Source organism: Tripterygium wilfordii, chromosome 11 (assembly GCF_013401445.1).
Source record: "Tripterygium wilfordii isolate XIE 37 chromosome 11, ASM1340144v1, whole genome shotgun sequence".
Lineage (NCBI taxonomy): Eukaryota > Viridiplantae > Streptophyta > Magnoliopsida > Celastrales > Celastraceae > Tripterygium > Tripterygium wilfordii.
The window spans coordinates 12,486,524-12,501,645 of NC_052242.1; the positions used below are offsets into that span (position 1 = coordinate 12,486,524).

At 36.3% G+C, this 15,122-nt stretch overlaps 2 protein-coding genes across 2 annotated transcripts; both read left to right on the forward strand.

Moving 5' to 3' along the window:
• The first annotated feature begins 2,390 nt into the window (after positions 1-2,390).
• Positions 2,391-6,348, forward strand: LOC120008913. Its single transcript, XM_038859289.1, has 12 exons — positions 2,391-2,744; positions 2,868-2,939; positions 3,398-3,499; positions 3,597-3,713; positions 3,787-4,042; positions 4,151-4,308; positions 4,395-4,756; positions 4,844-4,943; positions 5,185-5,244; positions 5,337-5,420; positions 5,514-5,630; positions 5,850-6,348. Exons 2-12 carry the CDS (start codon positions 2,880-2,882, stop codon positions 6,147-6,149), a joined length of 1,716 nt encoding a protein of 571 aa, XP_038715217.1. The 5' UTR covers positions 2,391-2,744; positions 2,868-2,879; the 3' UTR covers positions 6,150-6,348.
• Positions 6,349-12,792: 6,444 nt separating this feature from the next.
• Positions 12,793-14,192, forward strand: LOC120009894. The gene has a single exon (XM_038860620.1). It carries the CDS (start codon positions 12,875-12,877, stop codon positions 13,919-13,921), a length of 1,047 nt encoding a protein of 348 aa, XP_038716548.1. The 5' UTR covers positions 12,793-12,874; the 3' UTR covers positions 13,922-14,192.
• The last annotated feature ends 930 nt before the right edge of the window (positions 14,193-15,122 follow it).

Here is a 15,122-nt window from a genome sequence, read left to right on the forward strand (position 1 = left end):
AATCTTTCTGGAACAATACTTCAAATATTGTTGGGCTCAACCTTTCTCCTCTATCTATTTTCTTCAAATAATTATCACAGAAAATACCACTCTATCTATTTTCTTCAAATAATTATCACAAAGGATATAATTATCACAAAGGAGACTGCTCTAGAAGTATAATAAAAAAATAAAATTCTAAATCAAATATAAAGGAAATACCCAAAACAATAACTGGAAAATACCACTCTATCTATTTTCTTCAAATAATTATCACAGAGGAGAAATTCTAAATCAAATATAAAGGAAAGACCCAAAACAATAACTGGAAAAGACCACTCTATCTATTTTCTTCAAATAATTATCACAGAGGAGACTGCTCTAGAAGTATAATAAAAAAACAAAATTCTAAATCAAATATAAAGGAAAGACCCAAAACAATAACTGGAACAATACTTCAAGTGTTGTTGGGCTCAACCTTTCTCCTCTATCTATTTTCTTCAAATAATTATCACAGAGGAGACTGCTCTAGAAGTGTAATAAAAAAACAAAATCCTAAATCAAATATAAAGAAAAGATACAAAACAATAACATATGTCACACAAAGAGATAATAGACTAATCAGAATTAAATAGTGTGTTGTCTTTTATTGCCATAAAGTCATGCTTTTTGGTTTCTTTAGTACAGGAAATAAAAACATAGTCATGAAAAAAAAGTGTTGGTACTGCCCCTGTGTAGGACCTATAAGTATTCTTTCTTTTGTTTTTATAGTGGAAATTATGGCTAAATGCCTAGAAAGCAAACCCTGCCGCCAAGAGATCGATGTGAGTCTATTCATATCGTACTACATAATTGAGAAAAATAATTAATGGGTTTCAGATTAGAAGATCATAAAATTGAATTGAATTAAATTAAACAATGCAGCAATCAGCCAGCTCGAGACAAGTTATTAAGCTGATTGATTATAATTTAAGTAATCAGTTATTATCAGCATCATAATCAAACAGCTAATCTGAATTAGTGAATTGAACTCCAGAAATTAAAAAATGGGAATTAAACTATTATCTTATTTTTTTTAAGAAAATAATTAAACTTATCTCAGAGTTTACAAAAAAGGAGTCACTGTCACGTGATCGTCTAATGGTATGTCTACTTCATTAATTCAAGTATTCGTTTATTTAAAATAAAATAAAATAAAAACCTTCCTAACATCCTCTGTCACCGCCCACATCTCTTCTTCCCCCCATTTGGCCATTTGCCATTGCATGCGTGTGTATGTGTACATCATCATCATCTCCCTTTCACTCTAACAGATAGGATAGCTATCCGATCTCTCTCTCTCTCTCTCTCTCTCTATATATATATATATATATATATATGTATATATATTTCATGTTTATAATTGTATAATAGTAACAATCTTTCACTAACAATGTGTGGTATATTCAAAGAGGGTAGTTGGAAGACAAAGACTGAATTAGATTAAATATGCTTAACATGGACGCAAGACATTGCACGCAGAAGCAGAGTGGTTTAGTTCAGACAATTTGAAAATCCAGATTCCATTCTTGGCTTTTACTCTTTGTTTCTACATTTATGAACATATCATTTCATATATCTAAACCTTCATTCCCCCTCCCCCTCTCTCTCAGATATCCCCTCGTTTGTGCTTGTGTACATACACAAAAAATGATTTTGTCTACTCACGAATTTATTCTCTCGGACCGTCTCTTAAGTAGTTAAACCTAAAAAACATACTGTTTGTGTAAGAGAAGCTATACATTTATTTATATATAATTCAATTTAGTCATATCAATCCGTTGTGAGAATAAAACTCTCGACAAAGACGCTCCTTTTTATTTTTTTTTTGCCTTTTGGGTCTAGAATCTGGACATACTGAGAATTTATGGTGCATCCCAATATGCAACTAACCAAATAAACAATAGAGAAGCACAGATCTAATAGTAGTATATATAACCCAGATGACCAATCTCGTCAATCCCCCCTCAAAGAAGAAGAAAGAGTGTCTAGTTGGCAAACATGTGATTTGAGCAGCTTTTGCCCTGAAAATACAAGGCCATACCCCTTATTTATCAAAGTTCATTTCTTTATCTTAGCAATACTTTCCTTAATTCCATAATCAGAAGAACAACCACCCACCATCGGAATTTGGAGACAGTCAGTATGGTCTGATTTTAGGCCAAGTCAACTAATCATACCATTAAACATGAAATGACTTTTTTATGGGGTAGAGACAGGGACACATGGGTCATTTTTGTTTCCAAATTTCAGAATTTTAGAGAACAAGTCAGGGCTATTTTCGGTAAAATGGCCAAAACAGGAAAATATGGGGAGGGAAGGGGAACTGAATATTAGAAAAGGACAGCGCACGTTTATGCATGATGAGACGGTGAGAGGTCGTGGAGTACAGGATTTGAGGTTGCTGCTATAGTACGCCAGTGTGCGCATTTGGCCCCTCCCTAAAAGCACGCCATTTTTACTTGACCTTTCACTGTTGAAGTACACAGAGTGAGAGGTTGCTCTGTGTCTTTCCCTCGTTAAATAAACTTCCAGCGAAGCACAAGAAGAAATGTATATTTACATCACTTGCACTTTGTCTCTTATATACATATAAGAGAGAGAAATCAGTTTGGCATCGAGAGATGAACAAAAGCGGCAATTGGAAGGAATGCTCCATTAATTCGGCGGCAGTAGAGTTTCTTGGGTTTCTGAAGGAATGAACTCTATGTAGGAGGGAAAAACAGGTCAATTCATTCATGTACCTGTATTCCTTGTAATTTAATGTGAATTGTCTTCGATTTTGGTTCTTTCATCAAATTAGTGATTTTAATGGCGGTGCTGAACTGGGTTTTCTTTGTTTATGGCAGATTTGGAGAAAGATGAGTAATAGAGTCAAGACTACGCTGCAGTCTACGAAAGCTCCAGCCATGAGAGAAAAAGTAATCACCTTTAATCAATGGCTCCTTTTTCTTGATTATTTATTAGTGTCCTTGTGTTTTGAAAAACGGTTTCTACTGTAGATGCCTAGATGGCATTTAAATCATGAAGCATTTATTCACTTCTGGGTAATATTTTTCACTTGAAATATGGATTCAATTTGAATGGGGATCATCCAGAACCTATACGCTCCACCAGATTCCGATGAAGTCTGCAGATTTGAGTAGAATCCAATGCGGGTTTTCAAATTCTGGGAAAAAATCTATAAATAGGAACTTGTAATTGGGTCCATAATCCATATACTCCATTCCCTTTTGAATTTTCTGGGGAATTAGTTTTCTTCTTCAATTTTGTCCCTTTAAATCACTTTGTTGTCTTGTTTGATTATTGACTACTATCCCAGAAATCCACTTTTCTTTTGAGGAATTTGGATTCTTTTTTAATCTCTCTTGCTATTTAGGAGAAGTTGGAAATGCAGCGAAGCAAGCTGAAGGATGCCACAAAAGCAAAGACAACTCTGCAAAGATCGAGCAAAGAGCGGAAATTGGCTTTGCAGAAAGATGTATAGTCCTGTTTATTTCAGCATTTTTTTTCCTATTCGCTTTACTGGTTCTGTTTCTTATCTCTTGTATACTTGTTGCCATCCTGTACATTTTCAGGTTGATAAGCTAAAGAACAAACTTAGACATGAAGAGAATGTCCACAGAGCTCTGGAAAGGGCTTTTACTAGACCTTTGGGAGCTTTACCTCGCCTCCCTCCGTATCTTCCTCCTTCTGTGAGTAATTCACCATCCCCTTATATTCATAATGTAGAACAATATTTAATGGTGGAATTTTAAATTTTTTTAGACTCTAGCACTTCTTGCTGAAGTGGCTGTTTTGGAAGAGGAGGTTGTTCGGCTTGAGGAACAGGTTGTTCATTGTAGGCAGGACTTGTATCAGGAAGCTGTATACATATCATCCTCCAAAAGTAACATGGAAAATTTAGTGGATTTGTGTCGTCCATACCCAAATAAGAATATGAAACCTGAGGAATCCAAGGCCATAGCTAGAAATATGGTTGAATATGCAGCATCCACGACAAGGCATTTGCCGTCTCTTTCTGGTAACCAATTATCCTCTGCTACACTGCACTTGAAATATGATTCTTTTCTAGTTTTAATTTAGTGAAAGTAGGCCTTCACAATGTGTGTTTTCCACATTGCTTTGTAAGATGATGTTCGTGGGAAAGAGAACCAATCTTGTTGTAATTCTACAAAGAACAGTCAGGAATCCTTAATCTGCAGAGCCCAAACAGCAAAAACTCCAGTGAAGAAACCTCCCATTGATGATAAACCACTTGAAAAGCATACAGATCCTCAGAAATTACGGGTACTGTACTAATTAGCGCCAAATTCATTCATTTATAGTGACTTCAATTGCAGTTAATCAAAAACTAATTCTGAGAAATTTTCCAGCTAGAAACTAGAGTAACAGACAAAGATAATGCAGAAGCCATAAATCATAGTAATCATGATGAAAGATTATCAGGAGACGACAGCCCAAACAAAATTTCTGAGAATATTGTGAAATGCCTTTCAAAAATCTTCTTAAGAATGAGTCCAGCAAAGAATGGAAGCATTGCAGAAAATTTAGCTTTCTTATCATCATCCTTGTCTCAAGCAAGCTGTGAAGAAATTGAGCATCGTGATCCTTATGGTATCTGCTCAAAGTTTGGACAAAGAGATATTGGCCCATACAAAAAAATTTGTGCAGTTGAAGGTGGCTCGATAAATCCGAACCGGACATCAAATTCTTTGTTCCTAAGGCGTAGACTGAAGTAAGTCTTCTATCATTGTAGATCAGATTTGTCTTTAACTTTCATTTTTATGTTATTGTTGATTACTATAATATGCTGAATCTTCAGGCTCCTCCTTGAGAAACTTGCATTGGTCGACTTACAGAACCTCACTCATCAAGAGAAGCTTGCATTCTGGATTAACGTCTACAATTCTTGTATGATGAATGTATGTGGGCCTTCTTGTGCAATCATGTTCCAAAATTACTGCCGTTGTTGAGATTATGAAGTTTGCCATCTATTATCATAATAATGATCATCATCGCAGCCCTTGCCCCAAGTAGTTTGTCGCTAGCAGCATCCACTGTTTACTTAGTTTTTATATATTGTTTTCAAAGTTTATCTATTTCTTCTCTTTTTTCTTATGGAGCATTAATGGTGGAAAAAAATTTTGTACTGCCTTGTTTCAGGCATTCCTAGAACATGGAATACCAGAGAGTCCAGAGATGATTGTTTTACTAATGAGAAAGGTGCAAAATATCTGTCTATTCTCCCACTAACTCATTGCTTAAGGCATCCATACATGATTAATGACTGTGCAATCTCATTTCTTATTACTCAGGCAACAATAAATGTTGGAGGACACTTGTTAAATGCGATAACTATTGAGCATTTCATCCTCAGACTGCCTTATCATGTGAAATATGTAAGGGTGACCATTTGAACTCCTCCCTGAGCTTTCTCTGATGTAATTGTAGACTTTTTCTCAGGACATTTCTCACCTTTGAATTCCAACCAGACCTTTGCAAAGGGCGCGAAGAACGATGAAATGACTGCAAGGAGTGTATTTGGACTGGAGCTATCCGAACCATTGGTAACATTTGCCCTCTCTTGCGGAAGCTGGTCCTCCCCTGCTGTAAGTTTCTGGAATATACATACATAGTTTGATTCCAGTCTTCCTCATAAACTTACCTCAAATTCTTTGCCAGTCCCCAATAGATTGATTTTTAATGAATATTTACCTTTTTTTGTGAAGTACATGATATCTACTGACCTACATATTTGGCCGTGCAGTAGATAGGTTGTTGCAACAGATTAGGCCATTACTAATTTTTGTGTATTGTATCCAATGAAGGTGAGAGTATACACTGCATCTGAGGTTGAGAATCAACTAGAAACTGCCAAGAGGGACTACTTACAGGCCGCAGTTGGAATTTCATCGAGGACGTTTGCAATCCCAAAGCTGTTGGATTGGTATTTACCCGACTTTGCAAAGGACCTGGAATCATTACTTGACTGGATCTCCCTTCAATTACCAAGCAATATTGGAAAAGAAGCAATTAAGTGCCTGGAGAGAGGGAAGAGTGAGCCTGATTCACAGTTTGTCCAAGTGGCACCATATAGCTTCAGTTTTAGGTATCTTTTATGCATATGAATACATTCTGCTTCATTGGAATTTTTGGCCTATATATATATATATATTTATTTGTACATACATATATCAACCATGAAGGTATAATTTGGTGGTTTTCTTGTAAGTAGATGTAAGGCCATGCTCTTTAATGTTAATAAACCTGCATGCTCTTCTGCTTGGAAGGAGCTGCTTTACAAATAAGATGTGATTAGTTGCTGCATATTCTAAGTTCCATATAATTGGTAGCAAGGCAGGTGAGGCTCCGCTGGCTTTGATTTTTGGAAAGTTTCTACTTGCTTTCTATAATTGAAAATAGAAACAACATTGATAGAGCCTAGGCAATGACAGTTTCAATTAAAGCAGATTAGTTGTAAACAGTGACAGACATTACTCTGTCCAGCAAGTCAATGACTAGGTGTTGCATTCATGCCATGCCATATCATAAGAAGATGAAAAAAAAGGTTTGGGAATTCCATGTGAAGTTAAGAGCTTTATGCAAAGAAAGCTACTGATGCTTAATAATTGCACATATTATTTATGGCTTTGTGGTCCAGAACTGTGCTGGCCAAGGTTTCCATTAGGATAAGCTGCTTAATCAATGGTTGGTCAGTTTGGTACCAACTCCAGGCTCCTATTCTGGGATACCCCTTGCATGATTTTCACTGGAACTTGACTGGTAACAAAATCAATCAATACATGCTTATCATCACTGACTATGCACTAAATGGATTGAGCTTTCTCAATGTGTTTGAGCTTGGATTTCCAACATGGTATTGGAGCAAGTTCTCGGTCCATTTGAACATGGCATCTACATGTTCATTTATTGGGTCTCACACAAGTGCGGGGGTGTCAAGATTATATTCTACATCGGAATGACATAATCCAATCGAGTAGCATATAACACATTTTTTGGGCTTAAAAACCAATGGTTACAACATATGAAGAGCATATCTATGCGAACCCATTGTCCAAATCGGACAATATTTTTGATGTGTTTGTGTTTGGGTTTAGATTTCTAACATAAGTGTCCGAACAAATTTGTAGTATATAAGTAAAGTTTCAGAAACTCTCACACGTGACGTGTTTTTTGGGTCTAAGAATTAATGAATACGGTCAATGAAAAACAAATTTGTGCGGACTTGCAGTCCCCTGACGAACATTATACTTATGTTTTTTTTTTTCTTGGATTTCCAACATACGTATCCGAACACATGCCGTTACCAATTAAAAAGAAGAAAAAAAATAGGAGCCAGTTTTGATTATCTTGGATGAGCAAATTTGATGGCATCTGAAATTTGTCCCAAGCTTCAAGAAATGTAAACAGTCGCATACATACAAAGTGGAGTGGTTGGTGGTCCTGCGTTTTGTCTCTTCATGGCAAGAGCCAAGGGGTAATTCATCTATCAGAAAAGCAGCCTCTCTTGGTTGACTGGGGTCTGGAGTGTGATTTAATCAACTAGGGGGGTCCAAAGAAAGAAAAAAAATAGTGTGGGGTCACAACTCACAAAAGCTAAAGCCTGAATCTGGTGGTTCTGCTACTTGCCACTGTTTCCTGTTACTTATTCTCACATGACTTCACATGGAGAGCTGGGAGTCTTCTGGTTCAGGTTCAGAAGTACAAGAGGTAATTTGGGCCTTTGGGAACTGAAGCCCACCCAGTCCAACTCATAAAGAGAGTTGGGCTGACAATCTTGGAATGTTAGTTGGGCTTGGGTTGGATTAGTAGAAGTCCAGTACGTTATGCGAACCACGAACCACGAACCATTCAGTGTCCATACTCCTCCATAGTCTCCAACCTGAGTCACCTGACTATTCCTTGCTTGTTCACCAAATACTCCAAATATATCACGTGTTCATTTTTGCATGAAATCAAGAAACGTCTCCCTTGAACATTAACATCATTTTCAAACGCAACATAGGTTATCACATCAAAGCAAAGAGTAAAATTCTTGCAGAAAAGTTTTCTACGATTCTACAAGAAGTTCAAGTGCTTTAAGGCACCTTTTAATTTGACCAGTATAATTATAATTATATATATATATACACACACATAAGAAATTCTCTCATGCGCATCTAAATTGTGCACTTAAAATACGCACAACTTTTTAAGGGTGTCAATGAGCGGAATGACAAATGAGACCCACTGCTTTAGGTTTCACATGTTTCAAATCAATGATAAAAACATAGGTGCATATTTTAAATACGCATAAGAGAATTCTCCATATATATATATATATATATATATATATATAATTTGATCAAGTGGATATATAATTATGTCCTAATCACAAAATAGGTATGACCCGATTTTGGTGCACTGGAATTATGTAATTTCATAAAGTCAAATAAAGATGATAGATAGACAAGACAATGGCATGTCAAGTGGCATCGAAATGTCGATTCATATATATCATGGGTATAGTTCTATAAACAAACTCGGGGGGAGTCGCATAATTGGCCTTCTAGGTGGTCTAGTCTATTCTATCCAGCTATTACGTATTGGGCTTATTCCAACCTCCGCACCTGTCACAATCTCCACATTGCATAACAAACATTCGTCTTTATCATTAGTCAAGGTTTCTTTTTTTCTTTTCTTTTTTTTTATATCTGCAAAAATTAAAAATAATTAAAAGGTCAATGAATTTTTCTATTTAATTTTTTTTTTTTTTGCTTACATGATTTGACAACAGATCGTAATGGTAGTATGGTACTAATAGACTAGTGGCCAGTGTTGCCTAATTTTTTTTTTAATGTATAACAAGACGTTAGATTGTCTTACTCTCCTTAAGTACATCGGGTATTCCCCTGTTATTTAGTTATTTTTTAAGAACATTACTAATTGCTTTGGTTTAAAACATTGATTCCTTCAACCACCCAGGAGTGAGAGAAAATATTTAGTGGTTCCACCTATATGTCTCTTCTGGGTGAAAATATTCAGTGTTTCTTGTATGTCACATTTCCTGTTGATTAGTATAAATAATACTCTATATGCGTGACTATAAGAATATCTACACGTTACAAAATGTTCAATTTGAGCTATAATTCTTAGGACGAGCTCTTCATCACAACCCTAACAAAATGCACAGTTGGTCTTTGGTAAGACCCTTGCCCCTATGGCATTTGATTCACAAAGTCCCCCGGTCGTGTTAATTCGTTAATTAAGAATTCAATAACTTAGCCCTTGTTAACAAAAATCAATCTAGGAAGGTTGAAAAAAGATGCGAGGGAGAGAGAGAAAATATCTAAAATGTTTGTCGGGCGTCAAATATGATAAATTAGATGGACCCGGCAAGTGGGAGCAGGGAGAAGGCAACTTGTAGTTAATATGAGAAATTAGAGGGTGGTTGGAGATAATGTATAGATACGCCAAAAGCAGCCTAATCCAATGCTTAGACAAAAGTCTCTTAACAATCTAGAAATAAAGAACCAGTCTGCAATCTACATATCTAACCAGATGTGCACTCACCATATCTGATCTCATGCGTGAGTTGAATTTTTGGAACTTCAAATTTTTATTATTCCCATCGAGCGAAACGACTACTCAACCATCCCCATATGTCATCCAACATGTAATATATTAGGTATGTTTTTATATATAATTCTGGACTCTACAAAGTTTGTCAAGCAAGGTAGTTAAGGTTCGACTGACGAACTTTAAACTAAATAAATGTGGAGGGCAATCAAAGTAAGATTTAAAAGTAATTTATAATTTTATTGGCCTTCTTAATCTTATACATTATGTCATTATTTTGAAGTCTTTGGGAGCTTTATGTTTTATTAATAATATTAGCCTATATTATAAATTAATCCTCTTTGTCCTCAATTGTCATCGATTAAAGTCAATTAAAAGCCTAATTTAGATTTTGCAACTAAGAGCAAATTTTGCAATACAATGAAAAACATTATTAAAAGTCCTATGAAAATATAGAAACCTAAGATTTATGTATGTGTTAGGAGCACGTCCACTATGCGAGGTAGTTTAGTTGGTCAGGTTGTCTGTCTAGGACCTTGAGGTTCAGAGTTCCATTCTCACCAGAGGGGGTTGGGATTTGGGTAGTTTTTCATCCGCTGTGATGGCCTTCATGCCCCTCGAACATGGCTTAGCGTGTGTGTGGCTTATCAGCCTTAAAAAAAAAAAAAAACTATGGACATGTGACTACATGCTGGTGTGTGGAGTGGTGATGGAAGTGGGGGATGTTGGCCGGTTATGGACAGTTTCAATTAGTGGTGTGTTAATTGTTGTTGTCCGTTATTCCTTATAGTATTTCTTATGTAATCATTTGTTAGTGGTTAGTTATCATTTCAGTTATTTGTATGGAAGAGGTTATGGTCATGTGTTGTGGCTACAACTTCTGTAACAGTCATGTATTTAAGTTTATGTGGAAGGGAATGAGAATATCAGAAAATTGCTTTGCACTTGTGTCTTACGGAGGTTTGGTTTTGGTTTTCTTCGAAATAAACCAACTTTGCCTTTGTCTTTGAGCTCTCAAGATTGGAAGACACAAAATCACAATTCTAAACGGGACCCAAGTTCCCTCAATATACCTATTACCAAATCATTCAATCAAGGTTCTATCAATATGACTCCGCACGAATTCCAAATTTATTGAATCATGTTAACGTCCTCATTCAGATAGAGATCCGTAGACTTAATGTTCTCTACTAACCCCTTCGAATTGCTAAAGATCGTTGCATTCACTAGATTTGAAAGACGTAGCTAAATTGATCCATTCTCTTATGATGTAAAGTTATGCACTCTTAACTGAATGTAAGAGACCCACTGAAATCGTCGTAGCAATCATAGTTTGCCGTAACAATTTCGCACCACACCCAACAGCAAATCAAGCATTGTGTTTCAACGGGCCCATCAACATTGATAAAAACCTCACCGGATTGCCCTAATGATATTAATACTAGGTGAACAGGGCCATCTCTAGCATTTTGGAGGCCCTAGACAAGTTAAGAAAATGAGACCCTCATCCCCAAAATAATTTTTTTTTTATAAATCTGAAATCCAACATATCTAATAAATCCAAAATGCAATATAATTAGTTCTTGAATACACATAAATTAACACCAATATCTAATAAATTAACCTGTCATGATTTCCCAATCACACGCAAACCTAACAGAAAAAAAAGAAAAAGGAAATTAGGGTTTAGAGAAACAAATGACAATTTACCAATTTCTAATTAAGTGTGCTCAAAAAGGCTAAAGCAATAGAAATATATGATAGGTGATTTACCGGTGGCTTCCCTTCTCTTTCAATCTCTGACACTCTCTCTCAAAACTCTCAAAACTCTCAAAACCTTTTTTCAATAAGACGAGTCGACCATAGACGACAAACAGCAGAAGTGTAGAACAAGTTCTCTTAGTCTTTGGACTTTACTAGTGTTCTTTCAATTTTTTAATTCTTATTTTACAATTATGACCCTCACTTGTCATTTTGTGTTTGGGCTAATGGGCTTGTTTTCTTTTTTTTGAGTAATGAACTTGTTTTCTTAAATAGCAATATATTAGGATATTTTTTTCTTATATCAATTGACAAGTACATTGTACTGTCTGTACACACCTAAAAAACTATACAACTTAATAAAAAGTGAGGCCCCTCGCATGAGAGGCCCTAGGCAACTGCCTGTTTGGCCTCCCCAAGGAGCTGGCTCTGTAGGTGAAGTATATAGATGGATTTTTTTTTATCCCTTATGTTTTAACAATTCTACTATAAATACTTTAAAAATTACAAAATATATTGTATACTTTAAGAGACCTCAATCCCAATATTGAATATACGGCTATCATAAACACAAAAGAGAAAAAAAAAAGAAAAAAAAAAGAAGGAATATTCTTTTTTCTCACGTTTTTTTAAAAAATATTCTCCTTAATTTCCTATTCAAATTAATTTCATGCCACCAGGTAGGGATGAGAAAACTTTGTTCGGTCCGGATAATCGAATTTGTCTGACCCATATTAAACTAAGTTTGAACATAAGTTATATGTATGAAATTCGAGTCAAAACACAAAATTTTTGTCCGATTTAAAATTGAGTACAGGTCTAAACACATAAATCTTATATGACTTATATGTCCGGACCTCAACTCGGATTAGGTTATTATCCGATTTACTAATATGGATTTAAACCAATCCAGGTTTGGTAATTAAGTAAGTCTGAAATCCAATCCGAGTTAGGATCCAAACATATAAATATTTCGTAAACACGTAATGTTGTCCGATCTAATTGATTTTTTTGCCACCCCTACCTCCACAACTATGAGTTACTATGAGTTACTTGATGTGGCATACCCCCACACCCCAAGCAAGTGTAAAACCGTTGACCGCGCTTGACGGTCCTTGCCTATGACATCCATGATTGCGTATTAAGACCTTCCCCTTCTCTCCTTCACTGGAAATTCCATCCCTCCTTCCTCCTACCTTCCTCCCCTAAAATATAATAAAACTATACTATTTTACACATGTTCTAATTATTTATTATTATTTTAATATTCTCACACTCTCACGTAATTTATGACTTAATTTTTAAAAATATTCAATATGGCGGCTATCTGTTCGGACTGTTCCATGCCAAAAGGTCCCTCCTTTGGTCAACAATCTCTACCCATTCCCTCTACCTTCCGACTCCCCCTCTCTATATATATTTATTACCTCCCCCGGCACTTTTGAAAACCACGTCTCTCTACTCTCTCTCTACTGAAATACACAAAAGAAGAAGAAGAAGAGAGGTTTCAAGGATGTTAAAGATGGAGGTTGTGATACCTGCAAGAGCAATGGATTTCGATTTCAACAGCGCCAGGTCTTCACCTTGTTCCAGTATACCTTCTACTCCGAAACGTTTCGGGAATTACAGCTCCCTCAGTGCTCCAACCAGTCCCACTCGCATCTCCGAGTTCTATCGTGAATTTGAGAATTTTCTGATTAACGATCCAATAAGCGGTGGTGTCCCTTTCGATTGGGAAGAAATGCCTGGTACGCCTAAATCGCCGAAGAAGAACGTGGTCGCCGCTGCAGATGATGATTTCGCTTTTGATTTCAGCCAAGACTTAGAGAAGACCTCGCTCTCTGCAGAAGAGCTCTTCGAAGGCGGAGTGATTCGGCCACTGAAACCTCCACCGCGGCTTCAATTGGAGAACAGAGTCTATGACTCCTCGAAAATCCCTCTTTTGTCTCCGAGATCTCCCAGATCTCCGAAGGAGATCATTCGAAATGTCTTTTCACCGAGAAGGAAGAAAGTTTCAGATCCGTTTGCGGCTGCAGCGGAAATGACTCGTAAACAAGCCGAAAATGAGAGAGGAAGAGACAGAGTTGCAACTTCGCCCAAAAATTCAAGCCGGAGAGGAGCAAGATCGCTTTCTCCTTACAGAGTATCGCAATTTCCCTTGGAAGAAGAAGAGAGACAGCAACCACGACAACAACAGCAAGCCGTAACCAAGCAATCGCAAGTGAATTCAAAGTCCATCATCACTCCTTCTTCTTCAAAGAGTTCTTCAAGAAGATGGAGACTGAAGGATTTTCTGTTGTTTCGAAGCGCATCAGAGGGAAGAGCATCAGATAGAGATCCTCTCAGGAAATACTCTGGTTTGTCCAGGAAACAGGAGGATGTAAAGACCTCAAGCTTTCGCACCACGGACGGGTCGGGCTCCGGTTCCGGGTCGAGGCGAAGGGGCCCAGTTTCGGCCCACGAGTTACATTACACCAAAAACAAAGCTGCAACAGAGGATTTGAAGAGAAGAACATTCCTGCCATACAAGACTGGTATTCTTGGGGCACTATTCAGTTGAGCAATCAACACAAAAATGATTTGCTTAAGAACCAAAAAATTCAAATTTGTTGTAGAGTTTGTTCTTTTTTTTTTATACAGAATATGCAAATGTAGAGTTCATACAAAGGGGCACAATATTCTGGCGTGCCCTGCCTCAATCATTACAATTTACCATCATATTATAGAGCCAAAAACATTATTTGGCAGCTAAAATGTTTGGCAGAAACATTCCTGCTTATGTATCATCGTTGTATTACAATTGCAATACAGTTTTTTTCCTCACTTTTTTTTTACCATAATTTGCAGAACCAGTAACTTGTGATAGACAATGAACGAAACGGCATAAGATAATATATTGTATACAATGATTACTAATGGTTATGATGTAAGACTTTAAGTAGTCTTTGGTATTGTTAATTTAGGTCTTAAACATAAACAAAGTGTTTTCCTAGAGAACAACATCCGTAATAACTACGTAGTTAAGTGTGTTTCTGTAAGAGCACTATTAGGATAGGTGATTTTCTGGGAGGATAAAACCATACGGGCTTGATTTATTCACGGGAATCAAATCATTTTGTTTATGTGTGTTGGACTGAAATTTGTAATAATTACTAGTTTAAACAACCCAAAATGGATGATAATCTATTGTGTTTCTTTGACTGCTAGCTTGGACATTTGTACAAGAAACTTCCTTCATACAAGATACATACGTGCTCTAAGAAATAGATGTATTATTGTTTCTCTAATAATATATTAAAATAATATCTAAGTTGGTAGCTAGAAATAATTAAGTTTATTGTCAACTTCTGCATGCGCCAAGGGTTAAGGTAGAAAGTCTAGTACCCTAAATTTTGTCCAGCTCATTTCGAAAATTGAATAATGAAAATGTGTTTTTTTTTTTGAGGTTTCCTTTATGATACATGGTCTTTGGGTTTACAAGTTTATTGAATGATTTGTTCAATTCAGTACATGTTTCATAGTGAGCAGTTAAGGACTTGAAGTGTTAAGCCAAGATATTAAATACTCCACTGTTAATAACCACGAACAGTTCAGATGACACTCATGTATGTGATATCTCATAGACGTCATCCAAATGGAATGCGTATTATGGACTAGATTGACAAGCCCTTAATTTGATTGAAAATGTTCATCTTCGGCTGACTTAAAAGAAAACCCAAGTTGGACCTGAAATGGAATGATAAAAGCCCATGTTCATCCAC